This window comes from Lonchura striata, chromosome 1, assembly GCF_046129695.1.
Source record: "Lonchura striata isolate bLonStr1 chromosome 1, bLonStr1.mat, whole genome shotgun sequence".
Lineage (NCBI taxonomy): Eukaryota > Metazoa > Chordata > Aves > Passeriformes > Estrildidae > Lonchura > Lonchura striata.
In genome coordinates this window covers 7,453,203-7,479,215 of record NC_134603.1, presented here as the reverse complement: position 1 = coordinate 7,479,215, position 26,013 = coordinate 7,453,203, and the positions used below count along the sequence as shown (strand labels likewise).

Genomic DNA, 26,013 nt, shown 5'->3' with positions numbered 1-26,013 from the left:
TACCTAATAGTTCTAATAGATTTCTCTTGGCAACAGCCATTTTGCCATTGGCTTAAATAGTGTTTCTCAACTGCTCTTTGTGCATGTCTAAATAATAACTCTCACTTCCAATCATACCAAAATGTAATAAATTCAAATTCCTGCAAGTTGCTTGTGAGCCTTGGAGCCACACAGTTAACCTAATCTGAGCTGAGGGAACTGGCAAATTCTTTTTAGTATACCTAAGTTTATTCAGTGCCACAAATCCATTGTGTGGTTATTGTTGATGTGTTGGGAAGTAAAACTAACATGCTGCAACTTTGTTAGATCTTTTACTTAAATGCATAAAAACATAATTGCCCCTATGGTAAGTCCTAGGCATGTTAAAAACATGGTGTTATGAATTATATAATTGTTCAGGTTGGAAAAGGCCTCCAATCAAATAAAATTGTCAACTCTGCCACCACCATGTTCACCACCAAACCATGTCCCAGATGTCACACCCACATTTCTTTTAAGATTTTCACTGTTTCTTGGGCAGCCTGTTTCAGTGCCTGACCACTCTTTCAGTGAAGGAATTTTTCCCAATATCCAGTGTTTGTCACATGGCAGAAGATAGTTCCACAGCCTCCTTTCAGGTAGTTGTAGGGAATAAGGTTCCCCCTGAGCCTCCTTTATCATTACCTTATTTACCATTTATTTCAAAAGTGGCTGACTCACGACAAAAATTTCTTTGTAAAATGGAAGACTATGCACAAAAACACTGTGGTGTGAAAGGTTTGAGGAATTCTGTGCTTGGTAGCTTATGGTAGTTACCTAACAATGGAGAACCTGGATGTTGGGTTGAAAAGGACTTAGAAAAACACCTTGAAATCCAGCAGTGGCCATTGTTCAACTGATGCTTGAAGAATACAACTGAATTGACTTGCTAAAATCCTTCAAATCTCTAAGTACTGCTTTTTATATTATTCCAGAGGCACTTTAGTTTCAAGAAAGGTGATTCCTGGTATGTAACTCCTCCTCATTTCGCACTAGGAGCTCAAATTTTCAGGTGTTTTTTGAAACTGTGCTTAGTAGTTACACAAAAGATGATGATATTCCTGTTTAATAGGAGGATTTTCATGAAGAGCTGAGCATATGGATTTGAAATTGGCTTATGGAGATGTTGCTATTGGAATCTGAAAGTTAATTGCTAACAGTTTGTTTGTGATGCTCAGTGTTTTAAATTTACATTGTTGAGTTTGTCAGCAATCATGCATTTCCAGGATGTATAAATATGCATTATATGCAAATGAGTGTCTGTTACTGTAGTTTTCCAAGATGTAATTCTCTCCATTTTAATGCTTGTAGGTGTTTATATTTCATGCTTTGACTTATAAATCAAATCAGTCTGCAGGAGTTTGATTTCTGGGGATTGTGCAAAGGGTTGGCATTTTGTGTTGCTGTTGTTTATGAACACCTGGTATGTACCAGAGTGTACTGGAGGTTATAATTCTGCAAAATAAAGCCTTAAAGTATTAGCATAAATAAGCTAATGTAGCTTTTGAATGAAAATCCTGGTGTGTGGTTTCCTGCTTAATTTTTGCACTTATATTATTGAAAGAGATTATTACTGCAGTTTTTCAGATCTAATTTTTCAGGTTTAGATAGATGTTTTCCTTTTAATTGCATGTTAAGATGTGACAAGGTAAATTATTCAGAAGTGCCTCAGTAGCATAGATAGTTTTACTTGTCAATCTAGTGCATTTTAATTTTTTAATTGACTTGCAGAAATCTGGTATGAATTTTCAGTAAAAAGGAGTATGACTAAGATGATTCAGCTTCAGTAATAGAAAAAACACAAGCATATCTCATGATGCACTCATAAAACTGGAAAAGTTTTTTTGAATTCTCATGGTGATTTTAGTAGACGACTTCACTGTTTAATAAATGTTAGGATTACTCTTCATCTGTACTAATTATAATAAAATTAATTTGGTTTCTTCCTGATTTTGCTATTAAATGTGTCTGTGCCTTCTTATTTAGGAAACAAGTAAAAACGCATTTGAAAATAAATTTAGAAAACTGCTAGAAAAACTAATATGCAGGTGTTAGAGTAGTAAAAAAAGCAGTAACATCAAATTACAAAGTGTTGAGGAATCAAGAAAAGTCATTTCATAAAACTATATTAATTTTGCATAGTTCATTTAATTTTACTTTGGTGATTTTACAGCATCTTAAACTTGGTGGTTGAATTCCACAATGCAATTAAAGAGGATTAGTAGTTGGTAGGATTTTGTATTTTTTTTCCTTGACTGATTACAGAAGTGAAAACATGAGGAAGGGAAAGGTCAAAGTGGATCTTCCAAGTCCAAAGTAGTTGAAAAAGCTGTTCATTTACAGGGAATATGTTTTTAAACTTGAAGTCTGGTGTTCTACCTGTTAGTGTAAGTAGTGGAATTCAGTCATAGTTAAAAAAATCTTAATTAAAGGAAGGCTTCAAATTAATTACAGTTTGTTTTAAAAATAAGTTTATTTAAGCTTGGAGCATGGAGGTAACAAAGATAAAAAGAGATTACCCAGTTGCCAGGCATCAGCAGGATGCTGTAGAAATGTGCTGGATATATGGGTTTTGGAGACAGAACACAGATAATCAATCTTACAAATTAAAGTTATTCATTTAGAAAAGACTTCTCAAACATCTCACATTATAATTAACTTTCCAGCAGTTTGATTAAGAGATACAAAGATAAAGAAAAGAGACTACATATTGTCTCCAGACTAGAGAAAGGACATCTTAAATTTACACTTGGAGACTAGAGAATGACATTTAGCTATATATAGGGAAGACTTTATTTTTTCCATGATGTGGGGTGAAGAAGGAACTTCACTGGAAACTCACATTGGAAGCCAGTGCCTATTAGCTGAATGAGAAATCAGGCTGCATCAGCTCAGAACATATTTTTGTCATAGAACATGTTTTTGTAGATGAGGATTTGACCCTGTTTTGCTGGTTGACAGTCAACACACTTTGGCTGCTTACTAGCAGTAATTGAAAGTTGCAGTTTTCTCTCTGAGTACCCTGTTGTATTCAGTTTGCTTTTCAAGGGAAGAAAAATCTTCCTTCTTTCTGTTGGTAAGGAAATGCCTACTTAATTGGGCGACTTTAAAATGGGAGATGCTTGCAAGAAAACTTTATAATGGTCATAATTGTTTGTCCTTGTAATTTTATTTCAGTTGAAGTATTGAGGGCAGTAAATTGTGCTTTTAAGTGCAATTTTGATATAGTTCAGGTATAGATGGTGAAAAATAATGTATTACTAACCATCATAACCACATTTATCTTGGTGTAATTGTATCATGAGTATGTAATTGTATCATATGTAAAGCACCTGAAACATGAGTATGGATAGAAGTAGTGAAGCTCACATGAGGCCAGGAAATGAGTCTTTGCACTTACGTGGATGGAATTGTCCTTAGCAGGAAGAGTTCTGCCTTGCTGTACTTGGAGAGGCCAGGTTTGGACACTGCTGTTGCAAAGGGTACTAGGGAAGTACTGGAAAGATCTTGAATATGGTAAAGCATATGATTATGCAGCCCTGAAAACAATTAACCTAATTTCTTTTACCAAATGTATTCCTTGATGGCACTTTCATTGTTTTTGTATTACATAAAACCAGGATGGAATGATACCTTTTCTCACAAATGTTCTTCAGTTCCAACTTGTAAGGCCCCAAATTGTTAGAAAAGCTTTGAAGGTTGTACTTTTGCTTCAGTAAATTAGAAGTATAAGAAGTTATGATGTGTATCTTCTGGAGCAGTATTTGTGCTGATGGAGTGGTGACAAACCACCTGTGCACTTTTTGAGGGTAGTATGTTAGTGGCAGTGTTGTCTTGTACTCCAGTGACATTATTTTGGATCTCTGACAACATACACAGAACTTGGGGGATAACCAAGAATTACCTGGAATAATACTCCAGATCTTTCCAGTATTGCAGTGTCTAAGGTTTCTTTGACTACTGTCTCTCAGATCTTCACTGTTCTCTGCTGCTTCCACTGCCCAGACTAACCTTGTATGTTTGGAGAGAGAGGGAAGAAAATGTCTTTTTCTGATGTTAATGTTGTGTCGTGTCTTTTTTTTTTTTTTCCATTTAGCTGCTGAAATATAATTGGTACATATCTGGATAGTTAAAGAGTTCAAGTTTGGTTTCTTATGGTAGCAGTTCATAACCTGCTTTGCAAAGCAGATAGATGAGGGAGGTGCAGGGTGTCGGGCTTGGTTCTAATTCAGCAGCCAAACCAGAATGCTGAATTTATGCAACCTGAGTTTTTAGTTTTTCTGCTGGTACTTTGTAATTTCATGTAGCGAATTTTTGACATTAATATGGTTAGCATTTCTCATGTTCAGGGATGTTTTGTTGATTTGTTCTATTCATAGTTTCAAGGTAAAGCTGTAACTCCTGCTTATTTGTACTACACACTTCAGTCACATATTTTAATTGCCATTTTCCATTCCTCTCTTGGGAGGTGGCACATGAGAATGTGCCAGGGAAAGATTAATCTTGTTGAGACAGCAATAACTGGACATTTCAGATGGTAAAGCTGCCCTAGGCAGCTCTGTAGAATTCTGCTAGAAATACCTAGATAGGTCTGTGCCTGGTAGGTAGCACCAGAATGCCTCTGAGGATGTTTTGCTATGCAGAAGTGAAATTTCTCATTTCTGCCATAAAAAGTAATTCCTAAATAGTGATAGCTAAGGGGATCATTGAGAGGGCACACTGGTCACCTTTTGAGATTACAGGTAACAGGTCTGTTGTTTGTATGATCCATTTGAGAGTACAATAGGCTATAATTCAAGGAAGATTGTGTGATTTTTCTGTATTTTATAAAGCATTCACATAGGGGGTCTCAGTTGTTTTCTGAGATCATTATCTGTTTGACAGACATAAACTGAGCTGCAGGGATAAAAGTATGTAGTAAAGAAAGCTCTACTATGTAGCAGTGGAACTGGGGATTAACTAAAAATTTATCTACAAGATGCAAGAAAATATGTGGGTCTCCTCTTGATACTCTGGATTTCTGCTGTCCTGCTGTAAGCTGGGCTCCAGGACAGGGTGTTCTAGTGATCCACAGAAGCATTGAGAGCAGCTGCTCAATGTTCAGGACATTACAGAGTTATGAGAAGCTTCACTGCAGTGATTGTTGTCTTGGATGCTCTTCCTGTTTGCTGTTGACAGATGCTTTTTGCTATCAGAAGTAGCTGAGCATGAAAATCTGACAAGAATGATGGAAAGAGGCTTTTCTTTATGGAAGAGTTCTCTTCAGATGTGATTATATCAGTCAGGGTCTATCATATAAGAACTGTTGCTAGAGAGATCCTCATTTGCTTTTTCTGTTTTGTTCTGTGCAACTCTGGGTGGAAGCACAAAGGGTGGTGTTTGGAGCTTCCCTTGGCACAAAAGGAAACCTTGGTGTTTGCAAGGGTTTTACTGTCACTTTCTGAAACTGCCCTGGTTTCTGCCTAAAGGGATCAAAATTACTTCTGATACCCATGTGATAAAGGCAAAATTTTGGTCAGCTTTTCCCTAATAAGCATTACTGGAAGCTGAACTATTGTGCCAAGGCTATTTTCCATCAGAAGCCAAAGAACGTTTCAGATCACGTGCTTTTTCTGGGCTTGTCAGTGCTTAAGTCTGGGATTTTCCAGCAAACTAGGAGCTTTCAGTCGGAGACCTTTTAATCTTCCCTTAGCAAGCAGCCTCCCTGCCACACTGTTTCTGTTTCAAACACAGAAATGTCATAGTGCCTGTTCTAAAATATGTCTGTATCAAATGTAAAGAGCTGTGGCAATTACATGAATTAAGTTCAATATTTTTTTACTACCTTTGTGCATTTTTGGACTGTGTGGTTGGTCTGCCTGTTTTAGGCTTGTCCCAAAAATAGCCAAGTGACCTCTTCTGATACAGAATCACAAGATCATTAAGGTTGGAAAAGACCTCCCAAGATTAGTCCAATTTTGACTAAATACCACCATGTCAACTAAACCACAGCACTCAGTGCCACATCCAGGCATTTATTGAACACTTCCACAGATGGTGGCTCTACCACCTCCCTCAGCAGTTCATTCCAATGCTTGACAACCCTTTCAGTGAAGAAATTCTAACTGCTGTCCAACCTGAATCTCTCTGGTATATCTTGAGGGCATTTCCTCACATGCTGTCTCTAGTTGCCTGGGAGAAGAGACTGACCCCCTCCCCCCCCCCAGGAAACAATCTATTTTCAGGAGCAATAAGGTCTCCCCTGAGCTTCCTTTTCTCCAGGCTTATAGCTAAACACACCCATTTCCATCAGCTGCCCCTCACAGGAGTGATTTTCCAAACCCTTCCCAGCTCTGCTGTCCTTCTCTGCACACCACCCTGATGCCTCAATGTCTGTCATGTACTGCGGGACCCATGAGGGTTGGGTTTAAACTACAGTTGCTATCTGTCCTAGGAGAATATTCCAGGGTCTCTAGGAAGAATAACCTAATAGTTAATAAAGTAATAAAGGTAAAGTTCCTTAAGGCTTCACCATCATGTCTAGAGCAGTTATTTCTCTTTGGTTTTTGTAAACATTTGTTCTATTATGGTTCATCAAGGTATTTTCAGAAACAAATCAGCTAAGTAGAAAAGCCTGAGAATTGAGGTCATTTTTCCTAGGGCCTTTGAAGGCTTATGTTGAATAACTCTAAATTAAAGTATTTTAAGATACTTCTCAGAGTGATTCCAGAGAAATGACAGGAAGCTTCTCCGTCTTCTAGTTTACTAAATAAAGCCATAGAGAAGCATTTCTGCTTCATCAGGGCTGCTGTGCTAGAATCGGAGCTTTCTCCTTCCTGTCTGAAGCTTTTCCTTTTAACACAGAAAACAGCCTCTTCCCCTGGCCTTACTTACACTATTTAAGCCTCATTTCACACTTCCTCTGAACATTGTAGGATTACTGCCCAGCCCTCAGCAATTAGAAACAACGTACTTAAATTTATTGTTGTTTTCTAATCCTTCCATAGCATTAAGTGGTTTCAAGTTTTTATGCTGACATGGAAAATCAAAGCAATTTTTCTTTGTCATCTCTGTCTTCTCTCTTGTCAGCCCAAAACTATTATGCTGGAATGGGAATACAAAAGAAGTTAAAAAGAGGGGATATAAGCAAAAGATCTTTGTGTACACACAGCTGATACTCCAAGGTTAATGGCACTTGTACCATTTACTTGATGGTTAGGAAGATGCTGGATATAGTATGTAATCCAGTTATTTATCTAAAAAAATAGATGTATAGAAAATAAGGAAAATAAAGTGGTTTCATGAAAACAGTTCACATAGGAAAACAAAAGAACTCCAAGCATAGTCCATGTTTGTCTTGTTGGGTTCAAAAGGGAAGAATCCATGTCACGCTTTCTCCTTTTTGGTGAAAAGAGGGAGTCATATGAGATAAAGAAGAAAATTAACTGCATTTGGGGATTTTTTTTAACCTTTCTATGAGACAAAATAAAAGGAAAGAGCAACCTGAGCTACCTGGTTAGTGGAAGGTGTTCCTAACCATGGAATTAGGTGATGTTTACAGTCCCTTCCAACCCAAGTCTTTCTGTTATTCAGGGAAAAAGCCTTTCCTTGCAGAATAAATCCATTAAGGGAAATAAAAAACATAATAGTCTTCAGTCAGACTGCTAAGATGTCAGAGAATATATATAAAAAAAGTCTAAGTTTAAAGTATGATTTTAAAGCAAAAATGTATATCCTAACTTGTGTCCACAGGAAGAATTATTTAATGTAGCTACTGAAGTCTTTAGAGCAGAAATGACCTCAACCATCTCAGTTATCTCAGTTAATGAGTTAAAATGTACAATTTAGAAGTTTAGTATTGCTTTAGGGTGCTTTAAATAGTTTGCTTTTTGCAGGCAGTTGCTTTGAAACAAAATACAATTCTATAAGCTGTAAGTTCATACACAGTACTAGACTTCTCTGTAATTCTAAAAAAAAAAACATTAGCATCAGTCTTGGTTGTGAACACCATGGCATATTCAGACTCCTTAACAAATTAAAAAATTATCTTTTTTTTTGTTCCATTCAGACCTCCTTACATCCATCCGTATCTGCCCTTTTCTTTGGGTCTTGAGATTTTCTAATCTGAAACTTTGGGTTTGTTTAACACAGAGTTGACTGGAGAATGTTGGCATTATTCATAGAGCATGAATGAAGTAGAGCAGGGAGTACTGAATTGCACTGGGCAAGTTTCCTTCCCATTGTGCCTTGTACTTTTCAGAGATTATTAATTTTGAAGGGTTTGTCTGTTAATAAAGATGAGTTGTATATATACTTTCAGTATAAGTGAAAGGTTCCTTCCTCTCTGATGTTTGTTTTGCACTTTGTGTGCTGTAAAGTGAGTCATTTTTTTGTTTAATAGATGTATTAGATCTATGAAATGAGACTCCACAAAGTCATTCTGACAGGATTGACAGATACAGGGATGGAGCTCAGCTGCTTTAGACTTCTAAACTCGATCATAGTCTTAAAATAAATAAGTTCTATGTGGAAGGATAGTGAATGTCAGTTTTCAGTTCATTGACAGAATAAAGACTTTTATTACTGGCTGCTGTAGGGAAAAAATACTTCTTATTAAAATTTTACCCTTATTCTGGAGTCCTCATCACCTGAGAAACCACAGAGGAAAAGGCTTTGTAGGGGTAATTCTTTGTGAGTCTTCAAAGTACAGTTGTTTAAGTTTTTGTTTAGGAAGCATTATACCAGCAATAAAAAAATACTCATCCACGCTTTTTAGATATACATTTGCACACACCAAAACTATTTTTTTTCCTGGCCTGGTTATTTTCAGGATTTTAAAATGTTTTCTTTAAAATAAAAAAAAAAAAAAAACAACAAAAAAAAATATCCTAAAAATAAACACAAACAGACTCAAGCACAACAAAGACTTGTCAGTTCAGAAGTAATTGTGTTGTTTGTTTTATATAAATACTTTACCTGCTAATTCATGTTAAGGCTATAAATTGTTTATTTTCACTCTGGTGTTTATTTTGTTAGCAATCAGTCTAATGTTAGGAACATTTTGTCAATATCAGTAATTACTTGCTAGTGATCATATATGAGTGATTTCCTTCTCACTCAGGAGGTGATTCTATGAAAAGATTTTTCTTTGCAGAATACATCCATTAAGGGAAATAAAAAGTTTAAGAGTCTACTGATCTGGTAGCGTCATTTCAGAGAGTATTTTCCAAATATTCTCAGCTCTGAGCCTGTCTTGTGGTTAGAAAGAAAAGGAAAAGAACTATTTAGGCAATTTTTTTTTTCATATTCTACAAGCTGTGTAGAAGACTCCATGCAGCTAGACTTGCATGAAATACAAAACCATAATGGAATGATGTGTAATAAGGGCTGTTCTTCAGTTTCCATTCAGGGGTCTTAATACAAATATACAAACCTTTATGAAAGGGAGGACAGTTTTAGGCCATGATTATGGTTTCATCCACACTTTTGAATCCTAACAACTACAGATTTCATCTTTTTACTTAGTTCCTATTGTCATTTCTTCCTGTTAAAATGATAGCCTTTTTATATGTGTTCTGCTGTCTTGTTTTGAAAACACTGGAATTTGTACACACACAGCAACTGTATAACTCTCCAATCACCAAATAGCTTTCCCTTTATTGCATTCTCTAGCAGTAGGTAATGAAAAGGAATTTATGACAAAGTAATTGGTTCAGTACCTACATCTCCATGTTTTTCATTAACACTTGTAAGATCTTTAACTTTCCCAACTATAATTTTAAATGTAAAATTCCCACATCCATATTTACAATGTGGATGAGTAGCCAAGAGATGAAAAAAAAAAAAATCCTCAATGAAATTAAATATATTTTCTAATCAATAAACAAGCAGGATCTCAGCTGTCACTGCCACATGGATACTTACCTTTGTTAGGGCATGTGCTATATCCTTCAAGCTCTCTTTTCAGAGGTAGAATGTATAATTATTTCTTGTAATGTTTTCTTTCTTGCTCTCTCCATGCCCCTCCTGCCCTGCAGTGGAGCAGATTACTACGACTATGGCCACGGACTGAGTGAAGACACCTACGACTCCTATGGTGAGTGCTTTATCAGCTCAACCACTGCAGCAACAGACTCTTGGAAAAAAAAGCATAATGAAGGGATAATTTCTGTGAGGCAAGGCTTAGTCCTGCAGCAGGTAATGGCTGCTCAGGGATTCCTGAGATGTCACAGCTCTCCTCATGTGCTTATTGAGAAAAATGCCCTCTGTGGTCTGTTAGCTAAAGCAGTCATGGGAAACTAAAACCAAAGATGTAGAGAAAATAAAACTTAAATCATTATGCATGCTGCCTTTCCATGCCACATTCAATGAGATTTAGGCAAAAAATTGGGGGTGGAGGACCTTTTTCCAGGAACTTTTGGCTGCCAAAGCAAATGCTTCTGGTGTGGCACAGCTTGCATTGAGACTTGGTACAAGGTAGGAATCTGCTGGAGCTCCCAGCTGAATTGGAGCCTAATTGAGTGTGGTTTAGCCTTGCATGGTCCTTCTGTTTTAATTCATTTTCATGCATCAGTCCTGGGAAATCAAGCAGGAGTCATTATGTAAAGGTTAGGGAAGTATTTTAGGTAGCTAATAGACATGAGGGCAGTGGGTTAGTCTGTACAGAGACAAAACAATGCGTAATGAAGCAAAAAAACATATGCCAGTTGTAAAGATCACTTTTTTTTTTTTTTTCTTAATATACCAGTGTGGTAGTAACAGACTTAATTAAAGAAATCTGTTATGGGTTGGAAGCATAAAACATTTTAAAAGGCACCTTTGATTAAGGGATAAATGTTAAGTCTCTGGATAGAGATCAGAAAAATACAATCTAGGTCTCTCAAATCTCAAACATTGGAGGGTTGTTAGTAACCTGTGTAAAAGATGCAATGCTGAGTAATGAATACTTCAATTACTTTAGAGCTCTACTTGAAATTTTTGGAGGTCTATTTCTTTGACTCCATGTGGAAGTGCTTTCTGCTTGAAACTAAAATGACCTTAACTAAGTTGTGATAAATGCACCTAATGCAGTAGCTTGCCCAGCATATCTGCTTAAACTAATTATTTTGCTTAAAGTTGAAAGGCAGTTCATCAAAAGAAGAGGTGATGTGAAATTCCTCTGTCCCCCAACACTTTCAGTTGGTGTTAATAGATATATAGCTTAAATCTTTATTTCAGCATTAAAATAAACTGTTTGCCATTCTAAACCTGATATTTCTAAGACTATTTCAGTAATGCAAAATTGATGGGGGAAAAATGTATGAAACTGCTTAATGTAGATAGACTGATGGGGAGAGATATTGATTGCAATATTTAAAGTTGAAAATATGGATTTTTCATTGCTTTTGCATTTAAAATTGGTTTTCTATTTATCAAAGCACAGCCACTCAGAATATCAAGTGATGTACTTATTCAAGTTGAGAGAAAGACTATAAATACCTTGAAGAATGATTATGGGTTGCAGTCACTATAGTTTTTGCACATATAAATAGCTGTACACTTTATTTCTTAAGTGTATCCCTTAAAATCAGAGTTAGAGGTTAATAACCATTTCACTATATGTAAAGAACATTAGATGCCTCAAAATAAGTAGGTAGTTGTCTAGTGCTGGCTGGGAGGAAATTCAGATACCCAGGTGGTATCTCAGCTTTTCCTTTGAGAAACTGAGGTGACAATCCAGAGGATGTAAGAAGAATATCAGTGTTTTTAGGATTTGGAGCCCTGAACAGCACCAAAATGAAAACTGAGAAACAGTAAGATAACTCTTTACCCTGCTTATTTGTTCAGCTGCTTGAAAAAGAGCTAGTATTCCCCTTAAACTGTAACAAAGTCTTCTCTTTTCATTTCATCAGTTCTGGCAGCAGTGTTTAAAAGCTAGGATATTTTTAATTCCAACCTCTCAGTCAGCTGCCCATACTATTAGGCTCAGTCTTTTTCTTTTTTAATGTAAATCTTGCTTTCTTTGTGATGAAGAAGCACAAGAGGTTGTTACCAGATGCCCCTGAAAATCGCCTGAGGTGAAAGATTAATTCTTTCAGCCTTACACCAGATTTGAACTTGTTCCTTTTACCTCCTAGGCAAATATCCTGACCACCCGGGTGTGACTTATAGCCTGGACTCAGCAGGCAGCCACCTACCACCTACATTATTAAACAGTAGTTAGGATGAGGCTTCTGCAAAGGGATTGTGAAACTGAACCCTTGACATATGGGATCTTTGTCATCTAATTTCAGATATCTCATGTCAGAGCAAGTTACCTCAGCATTGAAATTGCACGGGCTCTTTGACTTCTTTTTTTTGTGCGTGTTTTTTTTTTTTTTTTTTTTAATAAAGAGAAAGTGATGTTTACATTTATTTTGCCATACATTTGGATTCCATCTTTAGTTTCTGGATTGCATTGGATTCACTGAAGCACCTGTCTGTTTAGGGCAGGGCAGTTCAGCAGAAATAAGTATGGAAACATATACATTGTTTTAATGTGTGTTTTCTTTTGGGGATTTTTTTGGTGCTGCTTTTTTATTTTTGTTCTTGCAGATATAACATAGTACTCTGATTTGTTTACATCATTAAAGTGTAGCTAAGTACTGTTTCCTTGCACTCTATGTTAAATTCTATGTTTTCCCTTTTGTAACTGCCTGGCATAGTAGGTCTGACTCTCATTTAAGATAATAATTTTTGCTGCTTTTTAAAAATATTTATTACCATTGAAAGGTGGTAGGATTATGAATCATTAAATACAGCACAAGGTTTTTTTACAAAGTTATTTTATAGCCAAAATTCAAACAACCAATGTTACTTGTCCGCTTAATAGTTTTTTGTTTGTTTTTTTTTTTAAATCTGCCCTCCTATTTCTTGCACTTCAGAGGAGATGTATGGAATATTGGCCCTAGCATGTTAAAAGCCACAGGTGTTTGTAGTGATACTTGAGACTTGGTTTGCATGTTTGAATTAGTCCTAAATTGGCACTGATGCAGAGAAACTCATTTCTGAGGACAGCTTATTTCCTTATACATAATTCATACCTTACATTCATTTCATCCCATTGCAATTATTGGTGTGTCTGCTACAGGAGCTGACATTTCTGTGCATTTGCAACAAGCAGGTCCAGCTGAATTTCCACAGCCTTAAATAGTTTTGCCATTAGCCTGTCATGTTCCCTGCTCCTGTGTGCTGAGAAATCACTGTGGGATAGCTCCGATGGATGTGCTGTACCCCGATTTCTTGTTTCAGGTGTTAGACTTGTACACCTTGGTTACTGTAAACAGAATGTGGCTGTTTGATTCACAGCTAAGAAAAATTACATTCAGCATCTGAGAATGTTGGGCTCTGACCATATTTTCTTTCCTTGTAGGGCAAGAAGAATGGACCAACTCACGACACAAGACACCTTCTGCAAGGACAACAAAAGGAGTCTACAGAGACCAGCCATATGCCAGATACTGATTGTACTGTCTGATGTTGTGAAATATCCAATCTCCACCAGTCCTGTATACTGTTCAAAGTAATTTTTTCTATGAACAATCCCTTTTTATTAACTCAAAGTGCATAAAAATTCTGAATGGATGGACTGAACTTAAAACATTTGTTGAAAGAACAACCTGGACAGAAAGATATGTAAAACAAGGAACTTTGTTATTTCCAAACTGTGTTTGAAAAAATAGGTGATCAAAAAAATAACCTTTGATTAACTAGTGTTAAACAAAAAATAGGTTTACTAAATACGTTAGTCCATTCTTTTTAACATAAGTGTAACCTTTTATTTTAAAGGTTTTCAACAATTTAGTTTTTAGCTTTTATTTTGAGCCATTTGCTAGATTTTCTCTTTGCAAACATGCGTAAAAAGGGAAGCCAACTACAAATGCGAATAATGTGGTATTTTGTAACTCAAGTCTTGAAATGTTCTGTAGTGTTAAGCAAAGTTTTACCCTTGCTTGATACTAAATAAACTTTTGAAAGAAAATCAGTGTGTGTGAGATTAATTTTATGCTTTATCTTATAATAAAACTTCATAAATAGTAGTAAACAGGGAGAACTGTTTAACAGTGATCAGCATAAAAGGCTCATATTAAACATTGTGCAACTTCTTTTAAAACAAAATGGTTTAAACCTAAATGTATCTCTCTATATACTCACAGTAGATATAAATGCTGTTTAAAATATTCAAATGGTATGGATCTGCTTGAGTGCCACATTAAATCAAAATACTTTTGTTTAAAATGGTTTAAAATAGCTAATGAATTTTCTGGAAAAAGATGTGACTAGTTTTCACCTTGTTGAGCATTTTTTCACTAGTGCAACTTTGGAATTTTTATGAGAATTTTGGTACGTTAATGACCACTTCGCTCCGTGCTGGAAGCAATAAACACAAAGCTTTTAAAGACTTTCTGACTTGACTAATTGAGGTCGCTTTCGTCAGAGGCAGAGGATGTGTAACCCTTAAAACGGTCTTCATTTGCAAAGGTAAATAAATCAAATAAGATTTTAATCTCACTTAAGTTATCTTAATATAACCAATAAAAACAGGGAGGCTACAACTTAGAAAGTTTCATTTTAGAATGTAGGAAAAACTTATGAGGACACCTAAATTCTCATTTTAAAACGTTTAATTTGTATTAGTCTAAAAAGCCTTAGTTTAGCTAGTTAAATTTGGACAAACTATTCCCTATTAAACAACTGTAAAACCTCATAACCAATAGTTTGTAATATATTATTTTTCCATAAATTTTAGTAGCTTAAACATTGCAAATGTTATCTAAAGCTTTTTTTTAGCATTGTTTCTATTAATTACAGTTTGATTTATGTTGTATTCTTTAGTTTTTATTTTAAATTATTTGAAATTTAGTAAAAACATTTTTTTTCCCTCTCTTGTCAGGAAACTCACCTCCTTGGACAGCCAAGAGAACAAAAACCCTAACCTTCTGATGCTTTGGTAGGTATCTTTACTCATCTGTGAAATTATTAGATAATGGAACTTTTGATCAGGTTCTAAATTCTGCACAAAGTTTTAAGTTAGGTGTCGTTGTCTTAGTTCAATTCTGGTAGGAAAAGGAATAGTTTTAAACTTTCGTTAATCAGGACCTTAAGCTGTCACAGTGTGTGGACACTCCCCTGGCAGTTCATTGAAGGGTGTGCAGAGCTTTGGCAGCATCTCAAACAATTAAGTCTTTGATTGGACAGAGGAAGTTGAAGAAACCAAATGTAATTTGATGCTTGTAGTTTTCAAATAGGAATTTAAAACTCTAATCTGGTCAACAAACATGTCTAAAATATGAAAAATACATTTTGTAAGCTGGTTTTCAAAGCAGGCATTTCTGCACAAGTAGCAGACTGATTTCTGGTATTAATTGAAGGAGAACAAATCCATTAAGAAACATTAGCTGAAGAATAACTGGCTCTACTGTTTCTGGTCAATTCAATATATAAAGTAAGAAATAATTTAACTGTATTTATGCTCAGATGGTGTATATTTAAAATAAAACAGATCTTTTTCTACTTGGAATGGTAATTCTTCCTGCTAACCTCATGATCTCAGTGTTTTTATTTGACAAGGCTTAGATAAATAGAGCTTTATACTGTGAAATATTGCATAAGTTGCACTGCCTCTGTGTACTGCAGTAAATTTAAGAGGCTGCTGTCACAGGCTAAAGGAACCTTTTGTACATACAAAATGGCTTTAGAACTGTTTTGAGCATTTTAAAGGCTTAAATCAAAGGACTCTTAAGAGTAGGAGAGCTTGAAGATGATTTCTCCCCTTTGGGGCTCAGATGGCAAAGATTTAATACCAGCTGCTAGAATTGCCATGGCAAAACTGAATATATAAATATCTTTTAAAAATATTTATAACAATTGGCACAATCTATCCTTCTGGTCACATCTTAAATCACATAATGAATTACATAAGAAGTGTTCATCTGCAAACATCATGTATTGTTTTAAATAGACAGAGTGAAACTTCAGGGGTTGAAACTAAAATGCCTAGTAGCAAGGGTGGCTAGTAGATAAATAAGTGAATCAGAAGTGGATTCAGTGTTCTGTATTGTTTATGCAACTCTTTTATTTCATGCCATATTTTCTTATTGCCTCCCGTATGGAGGATGAATGTGTGATCAGCATGTGTGATTTGTGCCACTTCTCTGCTACTCTGCCCTGAAGTCCTAGAGAAACCTTAAATTGTTTTAGCTTTTCTTTGGGGTGGAAAAATGTATCTCCCTGATAACAGAGGCTCTAAGTGCAGCATTGAATGATTACCATGTGAACAATGTCTTCCTTCTTCCAATGCTCTGCATCTTATTTCTCTTAAGAAAATGTGTTTCCATGCCTCTTCAAAAAAAAAAAAAAGTATCAATTCATCAATTCTCATGTCCTGTGTGTGCACAATAAATTGCATTAGTTCTAACAAATGGTACTGGATATTCTTCAAAACTATATATTTACAGTGCGAACTTATCTTAGCATTTCCTCAAATAACATACACTAGCATTGTTCTGCTATTGCATTTCTCTTGTTTTTGTTTTTTTTTAATATGGAGTAATCTCTTAAATTAAATCAATTTGATTTTGAGGGAAAAATAATCTAAAAAGGTAGAGAGCTTTTAAGACCAATGTAGAAGGCAGCCTTTCTTCCACTGTGATAAACTTATAAGAGTTTTTTTCATTCTAGTAGAGTTTTGCAGTCTTACACTGGACTATTACTGTATGTTACTGGTCAAAAAAGTAATGTTAATGGTCATAATTAGTCATATCAATAATTTGTCTTTATTGAATCTTATAAAATTTCCACTGCATTTAAATGATAGCAGTTTCTGCAATGCTTGCCTAGATCTGCATACATTTATGATATGCATAATTGTCTGATTCCTCTACTTACAGTCTGACAGGCTTCAGAGAATTCAGATCTCTAGTCTCAAGATATATACAAATAAAGTGTATTTTGCTCTTTTTCAGGAACTTCTTCCATGTTAATTATGGACTGCTTAGAGCACTGTACTTACCTGTATGCTCAGACACTGACGAGACCGAGTATGAAAATCCTGCTCAGCATTTCTTGTATGAAAGCCTTAAAGTGTATAACAGCATACACTTTTTAAAAATAATTGTATATTGAAACTCTTAACTGTATAAAGATGCAACAATGTTTTATTTGGAGCCCAATAAAGAATTTCCATCTAAGTTCCTGTTACAAAGCAATAACGCGACCTCCTTTTCTTTAGTAACTCTTTAGCCTTACGCAGCAAGTGTGAGAGAGTGTGTGAAGTCTCATGACTAGAATTTAAATGCTTCTGGAAATAGCTTGTCTAATGTATGATCAACATGGATAAGTTAAAATGAAGATTGATGCTTTCTGCTGAAGCTTTTTTTAATAGCTAATTGTAAACAAGTCTGCTCCAGACAAGTCTCTTGGATAGAAATAATGCTTCAACTTCCATTTTCTTCAAAAACTTGTATAACAAGATGATGTTTAATCCCTGTCAATTATACTATGCTGCTTATTCTCTTTCACTTGGTGTTTGATGCATAGAAATCTTTTCTCTAATACACAGTCACAGGTTTTCTAGTAGTAGAGTCTTGAATGAAGCTTTTACACCTTGATGATCTTGTATCCAATAGTCATGTTTCCTCAGTGCTTTCTGTTTTATATTAATTGCGATTGTGGTAATTTGTAAGAGAAATAAAGTTCTGATAATTTATTTTCTTTTGTTCTTCTTCATAAATACTGCTTGCAGAGCACATGTGCCCCATTCATCAATTATGGTCCCATCAGATGCATTTTTCTTCACTGAATCTCAATTTATTGCCAACAAAAGTATAATTTGGTTCTGTGTTGTTGCTGTTTTGAACATAAACAATACCACTTGACAGTTTCACACCAAAATGCTGCCTCTTCAACAGGTTTTCATAACTTCTAATTCCATGTACTGACTACTGAAAAATAGCTTTGAAGTTGTGGGGATGTGGACAAAAATAAGATTTCCTATTAACTGTGGCACCAATCAATTATCTTGATTAAGGCAGTTTTTAATAGACTTAGTAAACTGACCATTAAAAAGTCTGCATGTGTAACCTCTGAATATTTAAGGTGATTTTGTCAGTCTGGAGAGGTTTTCCCTGCCTTTATCTTTCACTGTGCCAAAACTGCATTTCTAAACTGTTTTCTACAGCCAGGAATAGTAATTATTTAAATAAGTGAAAGCAAAATCAAGAAAAAAAAAAAAAAAACTCTGAATAAGCACAAGAGATATATAATAATGATTCTGTCAGACTGACAGGCAGGAGCCTCTGGTGTGGAACAGCACCTGACATTTTAAATGCAGGCCAAGTATAAAAGCTGTATATAGATACTGTGTGGGGAATTTAGATAGCAGAATGCAATTTCGCCTTCTGTAATTTGGACACCAGGATTGCCAGCACAAGCTCATTTGAGGTGTGCTATGAGCTAGTCAAGGAGTGAAGTATCACCTTCCACTCAGGAGTCATGGGCTGCTTAATGGCAATACTAAAATATGCTGCTAGTGTGACTTATGTGACTGTCAAGGCTGTCTAGCAAATGTGGCTTTCCTGGGGTCCTGTCTGATTGCTCAGTGGCCTAACAGGAGCCACTGGGCTCTGGTCAAAGTGGGCTGCCTGTGGCCATCCAGCTGTTGGGGTTGCAAGTACTTTGCTTTGTTTCACTGAGAGTTTAAGGACTGGCTGTCTCAGGCCTGGATTTCAGCCCCTTCCAACCCAAACCATTCTCTGAGTCTGTGGCTCCATTTCTGCTGGGTTTTATCATCAGTAGGTAAAATTTAAGTTCTTGAGATTGTGTTTTGAGTGAAATCTGGGTCTTCTTTGTCGCTCACTTCAAGAGCACACATGCAGCCTTGTGCTGTCTCAGTGACAGTCCTGATGCTCCGTTCCCAGGTGCCAGTCCTAGGTGACATCAATTTACTTCAAAGGTTTTGAGGAAGGATGTGAGCCTGCTGCTTCAAATGAGTTGTCTAGTCTGCATCACAGCCTTTCCCATTGTGTCTGCTCTTCTGGGGATGACCCCACCTACGAGGTACAATAAATCTATGAAGAGATGCTTGTTCCATGACTATGAATTAGAACATACTTGAGGTCAGACATCTTTCTAAGTGATGTTGAAGAACATAAATTTTATGCTGGAGCTTCATCCTTCTGGTAACAAAGGAAATGAAAATGTAAAGATCAGAATGCAAAGCTCAGCTTAAAATGCATATATAATGATTTGGTATAAATAAAATAGTATCTGTTCTTGAGTGGTTCTGCTCCAATTTTCCCACACTGAATTTTGCAATATTTTTTAAACTATTTTAGTATTATAATTAGATTTCTGTAGTAAGTTCATAAATATGTGCTAAAAGGCCAAATTTGTAGACGAATTTCCAGGTTGCCTGTGTCCAAGAACACCAGCATTGTTGGCAGATGAAGTAAATACACACCAAGAATCCAAATATCTTTGACTTTATAACTTTATGAAAAAGACTAATTGGATGAAGAGGCTGTGAATTACTTTCACAAGCTCAGCAGTTTTGTCTGAGACAGTTGCATTTGTTTAATGGGGAGAAAAACCCCTTTGGTAATGGAAATTATTGAAGGTATTTAGTATTAAAGCAGACATTGTGAAGATAAATGTTTATGCAGCCGCAGATACTTCATTGTGCATTGACCCTTGTCTTCAGGCAGGCTTTCCACATGATTGCAAGTCAAGAGAACATCTCTGGCAAACCAGGATTTTAAAGATGTTTAAGCTGTAGCCAGGGGCCAAAATAAAGCCGCTTTGCTGCACAGTTCTTTTTTAAGTCTTTTTTTCCCATCAGTGGGAAGGTATTAAAAACGAGTGAGATGTCAACACTCCTAAAAATAGGACATTAGGTAATAGGCTTAATGGACACTTTCACTTTTTGGTCAAAGATATACTTGACAAATATAAAATTAAAATTTATATTTAGTAAAGGTTTATGACAAAATTTATCAGGAGTCTATATATCCAGTAGTCAAACTCATTTTCTTTCAAGATAACCACTGAGCCAGAAGTTCTGACTAAAGATTCTGATCTTATTATGATCTTATAAGAGAAAAATCAAATATAAATCAGTCCTTAGAGTATAGTTTCTGCTTTTGCAAAGCTAAATACTAAACTTGTTCTTTATGCTTAGAAACATTTGGCATGAAATAGCATAAATATTTTTTCTTTCTACTGAAATTTAGAATAAAAAAAAAAACTTTCAACCAAAGTGAAATTCCACTCTATTTGTGAAGATAATGGGAAGTTGTGGGATTATTTATTACTCCAGAGAGTGAATTTTTTCTCCCATAGACAAAGCATAGTAAACTGCTCCAAATGCTTACTCAAGCAGTAACCCAGGAACTCAAGTTTTTTGTCTTCAGTGGCAAAAGAGTTGGTGGTTACTTGTGCTCTTGCTTTTGACCTGGTTATGAAGATCAACACAAAGATCCTGATGTCCTAAACATCTCAGGAGCATGAAACACTTTTTATTCATTTGAATACTTGCCTTGTTTATTTTGTTCCTCTGTTAAAGAGTTAAAGATTCTTAGTGTAGAGATAGCTGTTGTCGTTCTTACTGATAGCAGATATGTAGGCTTAATCTCAGAATTAACTACTTTTATTATGATATTAAAAAAAAATAAAAAGGAAAATACATTTGTCCTTGAGTTAATTCTTCTGATAGTGCAATTACCAGTTCAGAAATCCATACATGAAGATGCTCTTTCTTCAGATAGTGAGACTACTAAACCTGCATTTATGGACTCTGGGCTTTTGCTAAACCATTTTGCAACGTTTCTATTACAATATAAATGTTTCCTATTTAGAAAATTCAGTAGACTTCAGGATAGTTAATTACAGTTTGAAATTAAATGAGAATACTGCACAGACTTCTGCCTGCTTGCTTCCTGGAAATCATCTGACTAATGCTGATTATCAGAATTATCCACATGTGAAAGTTGACCTTAATCTTTTTAGAAGTTTACAGATTCACAGAAGGAGAGTTTGAAGGGACCCACAAGGATCATCAAGCCCCAGCTATTACAGGGACTGACCCCACAGCCTTGGTGTTACCAGCACCATGCTCTGACCAACTGAGCCAATCTCAATTTTAAGCAACAAATAAAACAGGACAAACCTGCTTTCAAAATTCAAAAATAAAGCATATGCCATGCACAGTTTCACTATTTTACAGCACTTGTGACTCTAACTTCAAATAGTTGGAATAAAAAATTCCTTTAGATATTTTTAAAATACTCCAGTGATGATTTTCTCATACAGCTTACTAATAAGAAAAGTGTGTGTGTTTTTTTCATTATTCATTTTAAGATTGTTTTGGTTTTTTTTTAACATTAGAAATAGGATCACTCTAAGACTGACAGAATTAATAAATCAAGAAAGCAGAGCTGATCCTCAGGCAGTTCTCCTGAACAAGCTACAGGATGAATGCATAAGGGATTGTGGCAAAGTTTTGTGGTGTGTTTGATGGTGGCGACCATGAAATGCCTTTACCTAATTAGACTAATTACAGGTTTGAGGAAATGAAGATGTAAAAAATAATACAAGCATATTATGCAAAAGGAAACTGAGAAGTAGTTGTTAAAAAGAAGGCTAAATACTAAAAGATAATTTGGATTTCAAAATCCAGAGCTGAAGAGGAAAACCACCTTGTTACAGAACATACCTTTCCTAAGCTACCTTGGGAAGCCATGCAATAGCTGCTATTTTTTTTTTTTTTTCTGTTTAGGTTATTCCATCTGTTTTTCCCTGAAGTTCACTCTCACTTTAAACATATTTGATGTTTGGAAGTTGAACTGATATATCATAGTCCAGAGGGGCAAGATAAACACAGGTCATTTATGGCCTGTGATAACTAACATTTTTTTTTCTGCCTATATGTAACTGGTCTGGCATTGAAATTCCTCACATAATAGGAACAGCAGCACTAATTTTTGGTGATAGACTTCAAAGATATAAGCATATAACTTGCATAAATGCCACAATCAATATTCCTTTGAAAGGTCACTTTGTGTACTGAATAATATTTATAGGCATGTGTACATAATTTAACGGTTTTGGTAAGGGCCCTTCAGAAGAATAATTCAAAGGACAGAAGGTGATTATCTTACTGTGAGAGACTTAAAAAGCTTGATTTTGGTGTATAATTGCTCACACAGGGAGAAAATAACAAGTACTAAATTACTCTAATCTAGTAGTGAAAAAAAGTAACAACTAATGCTGAGTAAAAACCCTGCACTCTTAAATAGAAAATTAGGCTCAAATGAGAGTGATTAACCACAGCAGCAAGCTACATGAAAAGAATGGGCTTCTCTTTGTTTTCCTATGTAGCAGCTGGACTGGATGATCTCATAATTGTGTCTGAGCTTGAGTCTCATGGATCAATGATTATTGTATAATAATTCTCACTTAATTTCTTTAACTGTTTTTCAGACTAATATGTGAGAGTTAAGATAATCAAAATTCCTTTTATTTACAGGGGCTAGTTCTCCATTTCTATCTATGTTATTGATGTACTGCACATCCTACTGTCTTTGCAAAGTGAAAAGGAGATCAGTCCATATTTACTGGTGCTGACACACAAACAACTCTTGTTCCTTGTGCAAGCTGCACCTCGAAATTCTGGGTATTGCTGTGATAAACTCACAAATTACACTTTTTACATTACCCAATCTGCTTTTTGAATTAACAGAAGGCTTTTAATTTTGTTAAAGAAATAGGCTGGATTATTTTAGATTTATGTATGTTCATCTCAGATAACAAACTTGACTGTTTGCCCAGGCTTCCCTTATCATTGACCAAGAGAAACAATTGCAAAGGATAAATCAACTTTTTGAGAGAGAAATGGATTAAGCTTAGGGGACTGACTCACCCCTGAAAACACCTGGCTCTTCCCCCTTGACTCATGTGGGTGATTAAACTTATCTGGATGTTTAAACCTTAGATGTCTGAACTAAAGAATGATGAATCTCACTCATATTTCTGTTCCAAAACCACCTTTGTGGATACCTTTAAAACAAGAGCAAGGAGCAAGAAAAGGCAGACTCTTTTTTGATGGCTTCTGCTCCAAATATTTTTCTATCAACCTTCTTAGTTTATCCATTAATCAGGAGGTTTTCACGGTCAGTATTTGTTTCCAGAGCCTCCTGTTAAGCACAGCCACATGCTGTTGGTTGTAAGCATCTTAAATCTCAGGACTGGGTAGAATATTGGGTGAGAGGACTTGTACAAGAGGGAATTTCCCTTCTAATTCAGGATATTCTCTGAATCTGTATTTTTGGGGCTATCCTGTGTAGGGACTAGAGTTGGACTTTGGTGATCCTTGTAATTCTCTTCCAGCTCTGAATATTCAATGATTCTATAAATTTATGGTTATGCTGTAAATGTTAGTTGCTGTTTAAGATAAAGCTTTAAATTCTGAAGGAAAGCCTAGAGACCAGAAAAAACAGGTGAATTTCTGTGCATAAATACTTAGAACAATGTGAAGTAAAAGTTTTCCTTTTTCAGTCTAGTGTTTGAAGTATTAGTATCCAGTCCACATTAATAACCATTAGATGTTACACAGAAGAAAAATAAAAACCTCCAGTGTACTTATTCAGTTATCCAGAGCAGTTTAAATAACATTATCTATCCTTTGGAATATGTGCAGGGTATCTTTTAACTAAGAAAGAGAAAATATGCAGCACTTCTGCTAATGAAAATCTAAGAATTTATGCCTCTGTGGCTCATAACACTTTAGGAATTCACTAACTTTCAAACACTGAGGAAGTGGTGATGCAGGTAGATAACTTTTTCACTATACAGAAAAAGAACTAAAGCAGCCTGAAATTTAGCATTGGTGAAATATTCCTTGGAAGTTGAAATTTTCCCAGAAAAACATGGGTTTGCAGAAAAAAAGGATTGGGAACAGAGTTACTGTTTAAGTTTAAAACAACTTATTTCAAAATTTCTTTTCAAAAAATGTATCTTTTTAAAGGATGACTTTCAGGACAGTGTACTAGTCTGCATTTACCCAACACCCAATTGAAGGTACTTGAGAGGAGCCCAAATTGACACAAGTACCTCCTTCTTCCACTTCTGTAAAAAAAAATGCATGAGAATGAGTTTAAAAATACTCTGCATGCTTTCTTGCTGTTACTATTCCTTCTCAGATCCATCAAGGTAAAAGAAAGATGTTTGCATATCTCTACTTCTCCTGCAGCCAGCAGGCCTTAGGACTATTACAACTTTTATTCAATAGTTTGGAAGCATCACTGTTGAGGTTTATGTGTTTCAGGCGTGTCAGACCCAGATGATGTGACCCTAATTCTGGCCAGTAGCTGTTCTAGGCTCCTTTATAGGCAGCTGTGGCAGAACTGAGCCATTGAAGCCATCGAAGAGGGGAGGAGCAGTGTGCCAGGTGTGATTTGGCTACCCTGGCAAACACCAGGAACTCTGCTCCTAGGCTAAGAGCCCCCTTGGGTTGCCTCAGGTTATCTCACACCTCCTTACTGACTTAGGGAAATGGCTTTTGAAATAATTGCAGTTGTTAATAGAGTTAAAAAAATAATTTAATAATGAATAAACACACTAAATAGGAAGCTGGTGCTCCCTGCTCTGACTTCTGTACTGTGCAAACACAGACTTTAAGTGGGCTGATCAGAAATAAATTCACAGTGATCAGCATATGACAGCAGGAAAGAGTTTATTTCCTTATGCTACTTCACTACCAGTCCTGTTATTGTCCTTCACTGCTGAAACCTTGTTCTGCTCATTCCAGTGAAGGACTGTGTAAGTGGAAATACTGTTAATCAGATGGTGCTTGAGGAACAGTGCTACAGATTAATTATCCCTGCAGATCTTTTGTTCTACTACAGGTACATCTAGAGAACAAGGCAGAATTTTCATTATATATGCAGGCAATTATTTTTCAAGGAGCTTCTCAGTATTAAAGCATCAGAATATCTAGCAGACTGCAATATATTATTTATTTTCTTCTCAGCTCCTACTGAGTATTTCAGGTCTAGTGAGCAGAACACAACTCTGCATTAGTACATGTATTTGTGAATGTCTTTTTCCTATTAGCTCCATGTAAGAGGCATTAAAATTTAAAAAGCCCCAAATTAAAAAAACTATATTTTAGAATATGCCTCATGATGTAATGGTATCTTTCAAAAGAAAAATCAGAATTTTAACTCCCTGACCACACTATATTTAGTTGGAATGAAGACAAGCTGGAAAGAATTACAGCTTTGATTTAGACAGCTAATCATCAGAGCACAAGTCACTGACCTTTAGGCAAAGTTTAAAGTTTTGTAATAAGGTACATATTTACAAATCAGGGCTGAAAGGAATAGAAATCTTGAAAAAAAAAGAGAAAAAAAGTAGAACAAAAGCTCTGAAAAAAGATGTGATCAAATCAAATGCAATTAGAAAAAAAAATGAAAATGGAGTGGCTACAACCAAATGGACTGAGACAAAATGAGGATCAGTGAAAGGATCAAAACTTGCCAAAATTATTCTTACTGAATTCCCAAAATCAGCCAAAAAAGGTACACAAAAGGACAGGAGTAGTAATGGAAGAAATTAAATGCTCAAAATTATGAGAAAAAATTCTGAAAAAAAACCAGGAACAAGAAGAATGAATGAGATGACATGAAATGCACAGAAATGGCCCAAACCTTGCCCAATTGATCTTCATTGAGATCACAAGATTTCATTTCCTTTCCTGCCCATTAAGCTACTCTTTTAGTCTTCTTCCTAACTGGTCAGGGAAGAAAATATAATGAAAGGCTCATTTGTGTGTGGAGATGTGGGTAGGGAGTGATCACTCAGCAATCACCATCAGAGTGTTAATTGAGGTTGATAAGCATTGCTTACCACGGAAATTTCCAGACTGATAGACTGAATGCCTCATTTGTTGAGTTGTTGGACCCCATGTCCATATAGAGTGAATGGGAAGAGCAGAACTGACTC

The 26,013-nt window shown here is 35.7% G+C and overlaps 1 protein-coding gene across 2 annotated transcripts in view; it reads left to right on the top strand.

Moving 5' to 3' along the window:
* The window catches only part of KHDRBS3 (KH RNA binding domain containing, signal transduction associated 3), an 87,802-nt gene extending 70,080 nt beyond the window's left edge, over positions 1-17,722 (top strand). Inside the window, exons 8-11 of one of the 2 annotated variants that reach the window (XR_013339652.1) lie at positions 10,035-10,093; positions 13,388-13,537; positions 14,909-14,965; positions 16,980-17,722. Coding sequence is in view for 1 of the 2 variants with exons in the window: in XM_031504112.2 (XP_031359972.1) it covers positions 10,035-10,093; positions 13,388-13,479 (151 nt within the window). In the remaining variant the exon portion in view is untranslated. Of the gene's footprint in view, positions 1-10,034; positions 10,094-13,387; positions 13,997-14,908; positions 14,966-16,979 lie in introns of those variants that run through there. The other variant, XM_031504112.2, reaches the window with a different exon arrangement.
* The last annotated feature ends 8,291 nt before the right edge of the window (positions 17,723-26,013 follow it).